The sequence below is a fragment of the Oncorhynchus clarkii genome, unplaced genomic scaffold (genome assembly GCF_045791955.1).
Source record: "Oncorhynchus clarkii lewisi isolate Uvic-CL-2024 unplaced genomic scaffold, UVic_Ocla_1.0 unplaced_contig_1850_pilon_pilon, whole genome shotgun sequence".
Lineage (NCBI taxonomy): Eukaryota > Metazoa > Chordata > Actinopteri > Salmoniformes > Salmonidae > Oncorhynchus > Oncorhynchus clarkii.
In genome coordinates, this window is record NW_027261052.1 from 24816 (window position 1) to 42543 (window position 17728).

General features: G+C 48.2%; 1 protein-coding gene across 1 annotated transcript in view; it reads left to right on the plus strand.

The window, feature by feature from the left end:
- Window positions 1-17728, plus strand: part of LOC139403954 (protein jagged-1b-like) — a gene marked incomplete at its 5' end in the record, with an annotated part of 93382 nt that overhangs the window by 14821 nt on the left and 60833 nt on the right. The window contains 2 exons of the mRNA XM_071147166.1: window positions 2937-3067; window positions 4886-5005. Of these exons, the coding sequence (XP_071003267.1) occupies window positions 2937-3067; window positions 4886-5005 (251 nt within the window). The remainder of the gene's footprint in view (window positions 1-2936; window positions 3068-4885; window positions 5006-17728) is intronic.

Sequence of the window (17728 nt, forward strand, 5' to 3'; positions counted from 1 at the left end):
GTCTGGTATTCATCTATGATCGGGCTCTCCAACCCTCTTCCTGGAGAACTGCCCTCCTGTGAGTTTTCTCTCCAGTTTATCAACCAGGTAATTATTAGAATCAGGTGTGTTAGATTAGGGTTGGAGTGAAAACCTCCAGGAGGGTATCTCTCCAGGAACATGGTTGGAGTTAAAACCTACAGGAGGGTTTCTCTCCTGGAACAGGGTTGGAGTTAAAACCGACAGGAGGGTATCTCTCCAGGAACAGGGTTGGAGTTAAAACCTACAGGAGGGTATCTCTCCAGGAACAGGGTTGGAGTTAAAACCTACAGGAGGGTATCTCTCCAGGAACAGGGTTGGAGTTAAAACCTACAGGAGGGTATCTCTCCAGGAACAGGGTTGGAGTTAAAACCTCCAGGAGCGTCTCTCTCCAGGAACAGGGTTGGAGTTAAAACCTACAGGAGGTATCTCTCCAGGAACAGGGTTGGAGTTAAAACCTACAGGAGGGTATCTCTCCAGGAACGGGGTTGGAGTTAAAACCTACAGGAGGGTTTCTCTCCAGGAACAGGGTTGGAGTTAAAACCTACAGGAGGGTATCTCTCCAGGAATAGGGTTGGAGTTAAAACCTCCAGGAGGGTATCTCTCCAGGAACAGGGTTGGAGTTAAAACCTCCAGGAGGGTATCTCTCCAGGAACAGGGTTGACGAGCCCTGCTCTATGATGTACTATCTATTGCTAAGAACAACGACATCGGCGTAGTGTACAGGATGAGCAGGCAGAGTGATGGTCCTACCACAGAAGGGTAGTCTTACTACTGCCAAACCATGTCTGTGTCGTGAGGACAGACGGAGAGACAGTCTGTCCACATAATGCTAATTTTAGCCTTGCTAACGGTCCCCTTGGGAACCAGCTGTAATTTTGGTTTTGTGTTGGTTCACACTAAATACTTCTGTGTGTTTCCCACGCATTGTTGAAAATTCTCTGACACAAACATCATTGCTAAATGTGTGTGTGTAGAGTGCCTTGGGAAAGTATTCAGACCCCTAGACTTTTTTCACATTTTGTTACATTACAGCCTTATTCTCAAACAAATTCTCATCAATTTACACACAAAACCCAATGATGACAAAGCAAAAACAGGTTTTTAATTTATTAAAAATAAAACAGAAAAATCTCATTTACAAACCATTAGAAATAATGAAGACACCATTACTATGAAATAACACTTATGGAATCATGTAGTAATCAAAAAAAGTGTTAAACAAATCTAAATATATTTTGTATTTGAGATTCTTCAAAGTAGCCACCCTTTGCCTTGATGACAGCATGGCACATTCTTGGCATTCTATCAACCAGCTTCATGAGTCTGGGCCACTCAATGATATCCTGAAGCCACTTGTCAGCTCGGGAATTTGATCTCGCAACCTTTCGGTTACAAGTCCAACGCTCTAACCACTAGGATAACTGCTGCCCTGTGTGCTTAGGGTCATTGTCCTGTTGGACGGTGAACCCGCAGTCTGAGGTCCTGAGAACTCTGGGGCAGGTTTTCATCAAGGATCTCTCTGTACTTTGCTCCGTTCATTTTTGCCTCGATCCTGACTAGTCTCCCAGTCCCTGCCACTAAAAAACATCCCCACAGCATGATGCTGCCACCACCATGCTTCACCGTAGGTTTGGTGCCAGGTTTCATCCAGACGTGACACTTGGCATTCAGGCCAAAGAGTTGAATCTTGGTTTCATCAGACCAGAGATTCTAAGATTTGAAGATATTGGGGGCTTAGCCCAAAGCCTGTAGGCTTTCCTTCCCCTGGGGGAAAATAAATAAATAATTTGGTGCACTTTGAGATGAACATTGAGAGATCAGAACATTGAGAGATCAGAACGTTGAGAGATCAGAACGATGAGAGATTAGAACGTTGAGAGATCAGAACGTTGAGAGATTAGAACGTTGAGAGATTAGAACGTTGAGAGATCAGAACGTTGAGAGATCAGGACGTTGAGAGATCAGAACGATGAGAGATTAGAACGTTGAGAGATCAGAACGTTGAGAGATTAGAACGTTGAGAGATTAGAACGTTGAGAGATCAGAACGTTGAGAGATCAGGACGTTGAGAGATTAGAACGTTGAGAGATTAGAACGTTGAGAGATTAGAACGTTGAGAGATTAGAACGTTGAGAGATCAGAACGTTGAGAGATTAGAACGTTGAGAGATTAGAACGTTGAGAGATTAGAACGTTGAGAGATTAGAACGTTGAGAGATCAGAACGTTGAGAGATTAGAACGTTGAGAGATCTATCTATCTGGACTCTAGAGCACATACTGTACATCTACAGTGTATTGCCAAAAACCTACATACAACTCAACAGGCTCCGACCTGTCTGAGACAAACTGATTAAAGAACCCCACAGTACCGAAGCGCTCTTTCGTGTGCACTTTGACCCTCGTTTTCTCCTTCACTCCCTCGCTCTTTCTCTTTTTATGTCCCACACACGTTATTAAATCATTTAATTCCAAACTGCTCTCATGTGTAAAACGAACTTGGTTTTATTTTAGATTGGCCAAGTCCTGCCTCTCCCGTCTACTCATTGGTTTTTAGGAGAATACTAACCCACATGGGTGTTTGAAAGATGAATCTAGGTCCACAGTCCAGAATAATGATGATGATGGAAACTCCTGTGAGACTGAAAACCATCTAAAGAAGAGGTGTCAAAATCATTCCACGGAGGGCCTAGCGTCTGCAGGTTTTTGGTTTTTCCTTTAATTAAGACCTAGACAACCAGGTGAGGGAGGTTCTTTACTAATTAGTGACCTTTTAAATAATCAATCAAGTATAAGGGTGGTGCGAAAAGCCCCACTCCCAGCCCTCTGTGGAATGAGTTGGACACCTGATCTAAAGGTTTAGGGCTCAATCCCCAAGGCCTAGTGACACCATTGGTGTGTGTGTGTGTGTTTTCCAGGTGTCTGTATGGCTGGCAGGGGCAGTACTGTGACCAGTGTAATCCTCACCCTGGCTGTATCTATGGGACCTGTGTTGAACCATGGCAGTGTCTGTGTGATACCAACTGGGGAGGACATCTCTGTGACAAAGGTACACTTTATTTCTCTGCTGTCTCTTGTTCATACACCTCCCTTCCTCAGACATAGCCGGCCTGTTTTATAGTGTCCCTCCAATGTTTTCTCCCATGTTTCTTTTGTCAAATGTTGTTTTACTGAGTAACACTTTTCTCTCTACAGTACAGTTGGAATGAAACTATTCTCTTAAATACTTCACTTGTCACCGTTACTCGTAGTGCCACCTTTACTCATAGTGCAACCATTACTCATAGTGCCACCTTTACTCATAGTGCCACCTTTACTCATAGTGCCACCTTTACTCATAGTGCCACCTTTACTCATAGTGCCACCTTTACTCATAGTGCCACCTTTACTCATAGTGCCACCTTTACTCATAGTGCCACCTTTACTCATAGTGCCACCGTTACTCATAGTGCCACCTTTACTCATAGTGCCACCGTTACTCATAGTGCCACCTTTACTCATAGTGCCACCGTTACTCATAATGGCACCATTGCTCATAGTGCCACCATTACTCATAATGGCACCATTACTCATAGTGCCGCCATTACTCATAGTGACACCATTAATCATAGTGCCACCATTACTCATAGTTCCCCCATTACTCATAGTTACTCAGTGTCACCATTACTCATAGTGCCACCATTGCTCATAATGCCACCATTACTCATAATGCCACCATTACGCATAGTGTCACCATTACTCATAGTGCCACCATTACTCATAGTGTCACCATTACTCATAGTGTCACCATTACTCATAGTGCCACCATTACTCACAGTGCAACCATTACTCATAGTGCAACCATTACTCATAATGCCACCATTACTCATAGTGTCACCATTACATAATGCCACCATTACTCATAATGGCACCATTACTCATAGTGCCACCATTACTCATAATGGCACTATTACTCATTGTGCCACCATTACTCATAGTGCAACCATTACTCATAGTGCCATCATTACTCATAGTGCCATCATTACTCATAGTGCAACCATTACTCATAGTGCCACCATTACCCATAGTGCCACCATGGTTTCAACTGAAGATAAGTGTGCTGCTTTTTCCACCAGTGCTATCTCTAAGTCCTTCTCTTTTCCTCTGTCTTTCTCCATCCATCCCTCTCTCTGTCCTCCCCCACTCTGTCCTCCCCCCACTCTGTCCTCCCCCCACTCTCTCCTCCCCCACTCTCTCCTCCCCCCACTCTCTCATCCCCCACTCTCTCCTCCCCCCACTCTCTCCTCCCCCACACTCTCCTCCCCCCACTCTCTCATCCCCCACTCTGTCCTCCCCCCACTCTGTCCTCCCCCCACTCTGTCCTCCCCCCACTCTATCCTCCCCCCACTCTCTCCTCCCCCCACTCTCTCCACCCTCTCTCTCTCCTCCCCCACTCTGTGCTCCCCCCACTCTCTCCTCCCTCTCTCTCTCCTCCCCCACTCTGTCCTCCCCTCTCTCTCTCCTCCCCCCACTCTCTCCTCCCCTCTCTCTCTCCTCCCCCACTCTCTCCTCCCCTCTCTCTCTCCTCCCCCACTCTCTCCTCCCCTCTCTCTCTCTCTCCTCCCCCCACTCTCTCCTCCCTCTCTCTCTCCTCCCCCCACTCTCTCCTCCCTCTCTCTCTCCTCCCCCCACTCTCTCCTCCCCTCTCTCTCTCCTCCCCCACTCTCTCCTCCCCCACTCCCTCCTCCCCTTTTCTCTCTCTCTCTCCTCCCACACTCTTTCCTCCCCTCTCTCTCTCCTCCCCTCTCTCCTCCCCCACTCTCTCCTCCCCCACTCTCTCCTCCCCTCTCTCTCTCTCCTCCCCCACTCTCTCCTCCCCCTCTCTCAGATCTGAACTTCTGTGGGACCAAACAGCCCTGTCTGAACGGGGGAACCTGCAGCAACACGGGACCTGACAAATACCAGTGTTCCTGTGTTGAGGGCTACTCTGGAGTCAACTGTGAGAGGGGTAGGTAGTTACTGTGAGAGGGGGTCGTCCTATAGGACACACCACCTCAGTGTTAACATTGGTCTTCCTACTAGGACACACCACCTCAGTGCTAACAGTGGTCTTCCTATAGGACACACCTCCTCAGTGTTAACAGTGGTCTTCCTACTAGGACACACCACCTCAGTGTTAACAGTGGTCTTCCTATAGGACACACCACCTCAGTGTTAACAGTGGTCTTCCAATAGGACACACCACCTCAGTGTTAACAGTGGTCTTCCTTCTAGGACACACCACCTCAGTGTTAACAGTGGTCTTCCTACTAGGACACACCTCCTCAGTGTTAACAGTGGTCTTCCTATAGGACACACCACCTCAGTGTTAACAGTGGTCTTCCTTCTAGGACACACCACCTCAGTGCTAACAGTGGTCTTCCTTCTAGGACACACCTCCTCAGTGTTAACAGTGGTCTTCCTATAGGACACACCACCTCAGTGTTAACAGTGGTCTTCCAATAGGACACACCACCTCAGTGTTAACAGTGGTCTTCCTTCTAGGACACACCACCTCAGTGTTAACAGTGGTCTTCCTACTAGGACACACCTCCTCAGTGTTAACAGTGGTCTTCCTATAGGACACACAACCTCAGTGCTAACAGTGGTCTTCCTTCTAGGACACACCACCTCAGTGCTAACAGTGGTCTTCCTTCTAGGACACACCTCCTCAGTGTTAACAGTGGTCTTCCTATAGGACACACAACCTCAGTGCTAACAGTGGTCTTCCTACTAGGACACACCACCTCAGTGCTAACAGTGGTCTTCCTTCTAGGACACACCACCTCAGTGTTAACAGTGGTCTTCCTTCTAGGACACACCACCTCAGTGTTAACAGTGGTCTTCCTACTAGGACACACCACCTCAGTGTTAACAGTGGTCTTCCTATAGGACACACCACCTCAGTGTTAACAGTGGTCTTCCTACTAGAACACACCACCTCAGTGCTAACAGTGGTCTTCCTACTGGGACACACCACCTCAGTGTTAACAGTGGTCTTCCTACTAGGACACACCACCTCAGTGTCAACAGTGGTCTTCCTACTAGGACACACCTCCTCAGTGTTAACAGTGGTCTTCCTATAGGACACACCACCTCAGTGTTAACAGTGGTCTTCCTACTAGGACACACCACCTCAGTGCTAACAGTGGTCTTCCTACTGGGACACACAACCTCAGTGCTAACAGTGGTCTTCCTATAGGACACACCACCTCAGTGTTAACAGTGGTCTTCCTACTGGGACACACCTCCTCAGTGTTAACAGTGGTCTTCCTGCTAGGACACACCACCTCAGTGCTAACAGTGGTCTTCCTACTGGGACACACCTCCTCAGTGTTAACAGTGGTCTTCCTGCTAGGACACACCTCCTCAGTGCTAACCGTGGTCTTCCTATAGGACACACCTCCTCAGTGTTAACAGTGGTCTTCCTGCTAGGACACACCACCTCAGTGCTAACAGTGGTCTTCCTATAGGACACACCTCCTCAGTGTTAACAGTGGTCTTCCTACTAGGACACACCACCTCAGTGTTAACAGTGGTCTTCCTATAGGACACACAACCTCAGTGTTAACAGTGGTCTTCCTATAGGACACACCACCTCAGTGGTCTTCCTACTGGGACACACCACCTCAGTGTTAACAGTGGTCTTCCTATAGGACACACAACCTCAGTGCTAACAGTGGTCTTCCTATAGGACACACCTCCTCAGTGTTAACAGTGGTCTTCCTATAGGACACACCACCTCAGTGTTAACAGTGGTCTTCCTATAGGACACACCACCTCAGTGCTAACAGTGGTCTTCCTACTAGGACACACCACCTCAGTGTTAACAGTGGTCTTCCTATAGGACACACAACCTCAGTGCTAACAGTGGTCTTCCTATAGGACACACCACCTCAGTGCTAACAGTGGTCTTCCTATAGGACACACCTCCTCAGTGTTAACAGTGGTCTTCCTTCTAGGACACACCTCCTCAGTGTTAACAGTGGTCTTCCTATAGGACACACCACCTCAGTGCTAACAGTGGTCTTCCTACTAGGACACACCACCTCAGTGTTAACAGTGGTCTTCCTATAGGACACACAACCTCAGTGCTAACAGTGGTCTTCCTATAGGACACACCACCTCAGTGCTAACAGTGGTCTTCCTATAGGACACACCTCCTCAGTGTTAACAGTGGTCTTCCTATAGGACACACCTCCTCAGTGTTAACAGTGGTCTTCCTATAGGACACACCACCTCAGTGTTAACAGTGGTCTTCCTATAGGACACACCACCTCAGTGTTAACAGTGGTCTTCCTATAGGACACACCACCTCAGTGCTAACAGTGGTCTTTCTACTAGGACACACCACCTCAGTGTTAACAGTGGTCTCCCTACTGGGACACACCACCTCAGTGTTAACAGTGGTCTTCCTACTAGGACACACCTCCTCAGTGTTAACAGTGGTATTCCTATAGGACACACCACCTCAGTGTTAACAGTGGCCTTCCTACTAGGACACACCACCTCAGTGTTAACAGTGGTCTTCCTATAGGACACACCACCTCAGTGCTAACAGTGGTCTTCCTACTAGGACACACCACCTCAGTGTTAACAGTGGTCTTCCTATAGGACACACCACCTCAGTGTTAACAGTGGTCTTCCTATAGGACACACAACCTCAGTGCTAACAGTGGTCTTCCTATAGGACACACAACCTCAGTGCTAACAGTGGTCTTCCTACTAGGACACACCACCTCAGTGTTAACAGTGGTCTTCCTATAGGACACACCACCTCAGTGTTAACAGTGGTCTTCCTATAGGACACACCTCCTCAGTGTTAACAGTGGTCTTCCTACTAAAGCACACCACACCACCTCAGTGTTAACAGTGGTCTTCCTATAGGACACACAACCTCAGTGCTAACAGTGGTCTTCCTATAGGACACACCTCCTCAGTGTTAACAGTGGTCTTCCTACTAGGACACACCACCTCAGTGTTAACATTGGTCTTCCTATAGGACACACCTCCTCAGTGTTAACAGTGGTCTTCCTACTAGGACACACCACCTCAGTGCTAACAGTGGTCTTCCTACTAGGACACACCACCTCAGTGCTAACAGTGGTCTTCCTATAGGACACACCTCCTCAGTGTTAACAGTGGTCTTCCTACTAGGACACACCACCTCAGTGTTAACAGTGGTCTTCCTATAGGACACACCACCTCAGTGTTAACAGTGGTCTTCCAATAGGACACACCACCTCAGTGTTAACAGTGGTCTTCCTATAGGACACACCACCTCAGTGTTAACAGTGGTCTTCCTACTAGGACACACCACCTCAGTGTTAACAGTGGTCTTCCTACTAGGACACACCACCTCAGTGTTAACAGTGGTCTTCCTATAGGACACACCACCTCAGTGTTAACAGTGGTCTTCCTATAGGACACACCTCCTTAGTGTTAACAGTGGTCTTCCTACTAGGACACACCACCTCAGTGTTAACAGTGGTCTTCCTATAGGACACACCTCCTTAGTGTTAACAGTGGTCTTCCTACTAGGACACACCACCTCAGTGTTAACAGTGGTCTTCCTATAGGACACACAACCTCAGTGCTAACAGTGGTCTTCCTTCTAGGACACACCACCTCAGTGCTAACAGTGGTCTTCCTTCTAGGACACACCTCCTCAGTGTTAACAGTGGTCTTCCTATAGGACACACAACCTCAGTGCTAACAGTGGTCTTCCTACTAGGACACACCACCTCAGTGCTAACAGTGGTCTTCCTTCTAGGACACACCACCTCAGTGTTAACAGTGGTCTTCCTTCTAGGACACACCACCTCAGTGTTAACAGTGGTCTTCCTACTAGGACACACCACCTCAGTGTTAACAGTGGTCTTCCTATAGGACACACCACCTCAGTGTTAACAGTGGTCTTCCTACTAGAACACACCACCTCAGTGCTAACAGTGGTCTTCCTACTGGGACACACCACCTCAGTGTTAACAGTGGTCTTCCTACTAGGACACACCACCTCAGTGTCAACAGTGGTCTTCCTACTAGGACACACCTCCTCAGTGTTAACAGTGGTCTTCCTATAGGACACACCACCTCAGTGTTAACAGTGGTCTTCCTACTAGGACACACCACCTCAGTGCTAACAGTGGTCTTCCTACTGGGACACACAACCTCAGTGCTAACAGTGGTCTTCCTATAGGACACACCACCTCAGTGTTAACAGTGGTCTTCCTACTGGGACACACCTCCTCAGTGTTAACAGTGGTCTTCCTGCTAGGACACACCACCTCAGTGCTAACAGTGGTCTTCCTACTGGGACACACCTCCTCAGTGTTAACAGTGGTCTTCCTGCTAGGACACACCTCCTCAGTGCTAACCGTGGTCTTCCTATAGGACACACCTCCTCAGTGTTAACAGTGGTCTTCCTGCTAGGACACACCACCTCAGTGCTAACAGTGGTCTTCCTATAGGACACACCTCCTCAGTGTTAACAGTGGTCTTCCTATAGGACACACCACCTCAGTGCTAACAGTGGTCTTCCTACTAGGACACACCACCTCAGTGTTAACAGTGGTCTTCCTATAGGACACACAACCTCAGTGCTAACAGTGGTCTTCCTATAGGACACACCACCTCAGTGCTAACAGTGGTCTTCCTATAGGACACACCTCCTCAGTGTTAACAGTGGTCTTCCTATAGGACACACCTCCTCAGTGTTAACAGTGGTCTTCCTATAGGACACACCACCTCAGTGTTAACAGTGGTCTTCCTATAGGACACACCACCTCAGTGTTAACAGTGGTCTTCCTATAGGACACACCACCTCAGTGCTAACAGTGGTCTTTCTACTAGGACACACCACCTCAGTGTTAACAGTGGTCTCCCTACTGGGACACACCACCTCAGTGTTAACAGTGGTCTTCCTACTAGGACACACCTCCTCAGTGTTAACAGTGGTATTCCTATAGGACACACCACCTCAGTGTTAACAGTGGCCTTCCTACTAGGACACACCACCTCAGTGTTAACAGTGGTCTTCCTATAGGACACACCACCTCAGTGCTAACAGTGGTCTTCCTACTAGGACACACCACCTCAGTGTTAACAGTGGTCTTCCTATAGGACACACCACCTCAGTGTTAACAGTGGTCTTCCTATAGGACACACAACCTCAGTGCTAACAGTGGTCTTCCTATAGGACACACAACCTCAGTGCTAACAGTGGTCTTCCTACTAGGACACACCACCTCAGTGTTAACAGTGGTCTTCCTATAGGACACACCACCTCAGTGTTAACAGTGGTCTTCCTATAGGACACACCTCCTCAGTGTTAACAGTGGTCTTCCTACTAAAGCACACCACACCACCTCAGTGTTAACAGTGGTCTTCCTATAGGACACACAACCTCAGTGCTAACAGTGGTCTTCCTATAGGACACACCTCCTCAGTGTTAACAGTGGTCTTCCTACTAGGACACACCACCTCAGTGTTAACATTGGTCTTCCTATAGGACACACCTCCTCAGTGTTAACAGTGGTCTTCCTACTAGGACACACCACCTCAGTGCTAACAGTGGTCTTCCTACTAGGACACACCACCTCAGTGCTAACAGTGGTCTTCCTATAGGACACACCTCCTCAGTGTTAACAGTGGTCTTCCTACTAGGACACACCACCTCAGTGTTAACAGTGGTCTTCCTATAGGACACACCACCTCAGTGTTAACAGTGGTCTTCCAATAGGACACACCACCTCAGTGTTAACAGTGGTCTTCCTATAGGACACACCACCTCAGTGTTAACAGTGGTCTTCCTACTAGGACACACCACCTCAGTGTTAACAGTGGTCTTCCTACTAGGACACACCACCTCAGTGTTAACAGTGGTCTTCCTATAGGACACACCACCTCAGTGTTAACAGTGGTCTTCCTATAGGACACACCTCCTTAGTGTTAACAGTGGTCTTCCTACTAGGACACACCACCTCAGTGTTAACAGTGGTCTTCCTATAGGACACACCTCCTTAGTGTTAACAGTGGTCTTCCTACTAGGACACACCACCTCAGTGTTAACAGTGGTCTTCCTATAGGACACACAACCTCAGTGCTAACAGTGGTCTTCCTTCTAGGACACACCACCTCAGTGCTAACAGTGGTCTTCCTTCTAGGACACACCTCCTCAGTGTTAACAGTGGTCTTCCTATAGGACACACAACCTCAGTGCTAACAGTGGTCTTCCTACTAGGACACACCACCTCAGTGCTAACAGTGGTCTTCCTTCTAGGACACACCACCTCAGTGTTAACAGTGGTCTTCCTTCTAGGACACACCACCTCAGTGTTAACAGTGGTCTTCCTACTAGGACACACCACCTCAGTGTTAACAGTGGTCTTCCTATAGGACACACCACCTCAGTGTTAACAGTGGTCTTCCTACTAGAACACACCACCTCAGTGCTAACAGTGGTCTTCCTATAGGACACACCACCTCAGTGTTAACAGTGGTCTTCCTACTAGGACACACCACCTCAGTGCTAACAGTGGTCTTCCTACTAGGACACACCACCTCAGTGCTAACAGTGGTCTTCCTTCTAGGACACACCACCTCAGTGTTAACAGTGGTCTTCCTTCTAGGACACACCACCTCAGTGTTAACAGTGGTCTTCCTACTAGGACACACCACCTCAGTGTTAACAGTGGTCTTCCTACTAGGACACACCACCTCAGTGCTAACAGTGGTCTTCCTACTAGGACACACCACCTCAGTGCTAACAGTGGTCTTCCTATAGGACACACCTCCTCAGTGTTAACAGTGGTCTTCCTACTAGGACACACCACCTCAGTGTTAACAGTGGTCTTCCTATAGGACACACCACCTCAGTGTTAACAGTGGTCTTCCAATAGGACACACCACCTCAGTGTTAACAGTGGTCTTCCTATAGGACACACCACCTCAGTGTTAACAGTGGTCTTCCTACTAGGACACACCACCTCAGTGTTAACAGTGGTCTTCCTACTAGGACACACCACCTCAGTGTTAACAGTGGTCTTCCTATAGGACACACCACCTCAGTGTTAACAGTGGTCTTCCTATAGGACACACCTCCTTAGTGTTAACAGTGGTCTTCCTACTAGGACACACCACCTCAGTGTTAACAGTGGTCTTCCTATAGGACACACCTCCTTAGTGTTAACAGTGGTCTTCCTACTAGGACACACCACCTCAGTGTTAACAGTGGTCTTCCTATAGGACACACAACCTCAGTGCTAACAGTGGTCTTCCTTCTAGGACACACCACCTCAGTGCTAACAGTGGTCTTCCTTCTAGGACACACCTCCTCAGTGTTAACAGTGGTCTTCCTATAGGACACACCTCCTCAGTGTTAACAGTGGTCTTCCTACTAGGACACACCACCTCAGTGCTAACAGTGGTCTTCCTACTAGGACACACCACCTCAGTGTTAACAGTGGTCTTCCTATAGGACACACCACCTCAGTGTTAACAGTGGTCTTCCTATAGGACACACAACCTCAGTGCTAACAGTGGTCTTCCTATAGGACACACAACCTCAGTGCTAACAGTGGTCTTCCTACTAGGACACACCACCTCAGTGTTAACAGTGGTCTTCCTATAGGACACACCACCTCAGTGTTAACAGTGGTCTTCCTATAGGACACACCTCCTCAGTGTTAACAGTGGTCTTCCTACTAAAGCACACCACACCACCTCAGTGTTAACAGTGGTCTTCCTATAGGACACACAACCTCAGTGCTAACAGTGGTCTTCCTATAGGACACACCTCCTCAGTGTTAACAGTGGTCTTCCTACTAGGACACACCACCTCAGTGTTAACATTGGTCTTCCTATAGGACACACCTCCTCAGTGTTAACAGTGGTCTTCCTACTAGGACACACCACCTCAGTGCTAACAGTGGTCTTCCTACTAGGACACACCACCTCAGTGCTAACAGTGGTCTTCCTATAGGACACACCTCCTCAGTGTTAACAGTGGTCTTCCTACTAGGACACACCACCTCAGTGTTAACAGTGGTCTTCCTATAGGACACACCACCTCAGTGTTAACAGTGGTCTTCCAATAGGACACACCACCTCAGTGTTAACAGTGGTCTTCCTATAGGACACACCACCTCAGTGTTAACAGTGGTCTTCCTACTAGGACACACCACCTCAGTGTTAACAGTGGTCTTCCTACTAGGACACACCACCTCAGTGTTAACAGTGGTCTTCCTATAGGACACACCACCTCAGTGTTAACAGTGGTCTTCCTATAGGACACACCTCCTTAGTGTTAACAGTGGTCTTCCTACTAGGACACACCACCTCAGTGTTAACAGTGGTCTTCCTATAGGACACACCTCCTTAGTGTTAACAGTGGTCTTCCTACTAGGACACACCACCTCAGTGTTAACAGTGGTCTTCCTATAGGACACACAACCTCAGTGCTAACAGTGGTCTTCCTTCTAGGACACACCACCTCAGTGCTAACAGTGGTCTTCCTTCTAGGACACACCTCCTCAGTGTTAACAGTGGTCTTCCTATAGGACACACAACCTCAGTGCTAACAGTGGTCTTCCTACTAGGACACACCACCTCAGTGCTAACAGTGGTCTTCCTTCTAGGACACACCACCTCAGTGTTAACAGTGGTCTTCCTTCTAGGACACACCACCTCAGTGTTAACAGTGGTCTTCCTACTAGGACACACCACCTCAGTGTTAACAGTGGTCTTCCTATAGGACACACCACCTCAGTGTTAACAGTGGTCTTCCTACTAGAACACACCACCTCAGTGCTAACAGTGGTCTTCCTACTGGGACACACCACCTCAGTGTTAACAGTGGTCTTCCTACTAGGACACACCACCTCAGTGTCAACAGTGGTCTTCCTACTAGGACACACCTCCTCAGTGTTAACAGTGGTCTTCCTATAGGACACACCACCTCAGTGTTAACAGTGGTCTTCCTACTAGGACACACCACCTCAGTGCTAACAGTGGTCTTCCTACTGGGACACACAACCTCAGTGCTAACAGTGGTCTTCCTATAGGACACACCACCTCAGTGTTAACAGTGGTCTTCCTACTGGGACACACCTCCTCAGTGTTAACAGTGGTCTTCCTGCTAGGACACACCACCTCAGTGCTAACAGTGGTCTTCCTACTGGGACACACCTCCTCAGTGTTAACAGTGGTCTTCCTGCTAGGACACACCTCCTCAGTGCTAACCGTGGTCTTCCTATAGGACACACCTCCTCAGTGTTAACAGTGGTCTTCCTGCTAGGACACACCACCTCAGTGCTAACAGTGGTCTTCCTATAGGACACACCTCCTCAGTGTTAACAGTGGTCTTCCTATAGGACACACCACCTCAGTGCTAACAGTGGTCTTCCTACTAGGACACACCACCTCAGTGTTAACAGTGGTCTTCCTATAGGACACACAACCTCAGTGCTAACAGTGGTCTTCCTATAGGACACACCACCTCAGTGCTAACAGTGGTCTTCCTATAGGACACACCTCCTCAGTGTTAACAGTGGTCTTCCTATAGGACACACCTCCTCAGTGTTAACAGTGGTCTTCCTATAGGACACACCACCTCAGTGTTAACAGTGGTCTTCCTATAGGACACACCACCTCAGTGTTAACAGTGGTCTTCCTATAGGACACACCACCTCAGTGCTAACAGTGGTCTTTCTACTAGGACACACCACCTCAGTGTTAACAGTGGTCTCCCTACTGGGACACACCACCTCAGTGTTAACAGTGGTCTTCCTACTAGGACACACCTCCTCAGTGTTAACAGTGGTATTCCTATAGGACACACCACCTCAGTGTTAACAGTGGCCTTCCTACTAGGACACACCACCTCAGTGTTAACAGTGGTCTTCCTATAGGACACACCACCTCAGTGCTAACAGTGGTCTTCCTACTAGGACACACCACCTCAGTGTTAACAGTGGTCTTCCTATAGGACACACCACCTCAGTGTTAACAGTGGTCTTCCTATAGGACACACAACCTCAGTGCTAACAGTGGTCTTCCTATAGGACACACAACCTCAGTGCTAACAGTGGTCTTCCTACTAGGACACACCACCTCAGTGTTAACAGTGGTCTTCCTATAGGACACACCACCTCAGTGTTAACAGTGGTCTTCCTATAGGACACACCTCCTCAGTGTTAACAGTGGTCTTCCTACTAAAGCACACCACACCACCTCAGTGTTAACAGTGGTCTTCCTATAGGACACACAACCTCAGTGCTAACAGTGGTCTTCCTATAGGACACACCTCCTCAGTGTTAACAGTGGTCTTCCTACTAGGACACACCACCTCAGTGTTAACATTGGTCTTCCTATAGGACACACCTCCTCAGTGTTAACAGTGGTCTTCCTACTAGGACACACCACCTCAGTGCTAACAGTGGTCTTCCTACTAGGACACACCACCTCAGTGCTAACAGTGGTCTTCCTATAGGACACACCTCCTCAGTGTTAACAGTGGTCTTCCTACTAGGACACACCACCTCAGTGTTAACAGTGGTCTTCCTATAGGACACACCACCTCAGTGTTAACAGTGGTCTTCCAATAGGACACACCACCTCAGTGTTAACAGTGGTCTTCCTATAGGACACACCACCTCAGTGTTAACAGTGGTCTTCCTACTAGGACACACCACCTCAGTGTTAACAGTGGTCTTCCTACTAGGACACACCACCTCAGTGTTAACAGTGGTCTTCCTATAGGACACACCACCTCAGTGTTAACAGTGGTCTTCCTATAGGACACACCTCCTTAGTGTTAACAGTGGTCTTCCTACTAGGACACACCACCTCAGTGTTAACAGTGGTCTTCCTATAGGACACACCTCCTTAGTGTTAACAGTGGTCTTCCTACTAGGACACACCACCTCAGTGTTAACAGTGGTCTTCCTATAGGACACACAACCTCAGTGCTAACAGTGGTCTTCCTTCTAGGACACACCACCTCAGTGCTAACAGTGGTCTTCCTTCTAGGACACACCTCCTCAGTGTTAACAGTGGTCTTCCTATAGGACACACAACCTCAGTGCTAACAGTGGTCTTCCTACTAGGACACACCACCTCAGTGCTAACAGTGGTCTTCCTTCTAGGACACACCACCTCAGTGTTAACAGTGGTCTTCCTTCTAGGACACACCACCTCAGTGTTAACAGTGGTCTTCCTACTAGGACACACCACCTCAGTGTTAACAGTGGTCTTCCTATAGGACACACCACCTCAGTGTTAACAGTGGTCTTCCTACTAGAACACACCACCTCAGTGCTAACAGTGGTCTTCCTACTGGGACACACCACCTCAGTGTTAACAGTGGTCTTCCTACTAGGACACACCACCTCAGTGTCAACAGTGGTCTTCCTACTAGGACACACCTCCTCAGTGTTAACAGTGGTCTTCCTATAGGACACACCACCTCAGTGTTAACAGTGGTCTTCCTACTAGGACACACCACCTCAGTGCTAACAGTGGTCTTCCTACTGGGACACACAACCTCAGTGCTAACAGTGGTCTTCCTATAGGACACACCACCTCAGTGTTAACAGTGGTCTTCCTATAGGACACACCACCTCAGTGTTAACAGTGGTCTTCCTATAGGACACACCTCCTTAGTGTTAACAGTGGTCTTCCTACTAGGACACACCACCTCAGTGTTAACAGTGGTCTTCCTATAGGACACACCTCCTTAGTGTTAACAGTGGTCTTCCTACTAGGACACACCACCTCAGTGTTAACAGTGGTCTTCCTATAGGACACACAACCTCAGTGCTAACAGTGGTCTTCCTTCTAGGACACACCACCTCAGTGCTAACAGTGGTCTTCCTTCTAGGACACACCTCCTCAGTGTTAACAGTGGTCTTCCTATAGGACACACAACCTCAGTGCTAACAGTGGTCTTCCTACTAGGACACACCACCTCAGTGCTAACAGTGGTCTTCCTTCTAGGACACACCACCTCAGTGTTAACAGTGGTCTTCCTTCTAGGACACACCACCTCAGTGTTAACAGTGGTCTTCCTACTAGGACACACCACCTCAGTGTTAACAGTGGTCTTCCTATAGGACACACCACCTCAGTGTTAACAGTGGTCTTCCTACTAGAACACACCACCTCAGTGCTAACAGTGGTCTTCCTACTGGGACACACCACCTCAGTGTTAACAGTGGTCTTCCTACTAGGACACACCACCTCAGTGTCAACAGTGGTCTTCCTACTAGGACACACCTCCTCAGTGTTAACAGTGGTCTTCCTATAGGACACACCACCTCAGTGTTAACAGTGGTCTTCCTACTAGGACACACCACCTCAGTGCTAACAGTGGTCTTCCTACTGGGACACACAACCTCAGTGCTAACAGTGGTCTTCCTATAGGACACACCACCTCAGTGTTAACAGTGGTCTTCCTACTGGGACACACCTCCTCAGTGTTAACAGTGGTCTTCCTGCTAGGACACACCACCTCAGTGCTAACAGTGGTCTTCCTACTGGGACACACCTCCTCAGTGTTAACAGTGGTCTTCCTGCTAGGACACACCTCCTCAGTGCTAACCGTGGTCTTCCTATAGGACACACCTCCTCAGTGTTAACAGTGGTCTTCCTGCTAGGACACACCACCTCAGTGCTAACAGTGGTCTTCCTATAG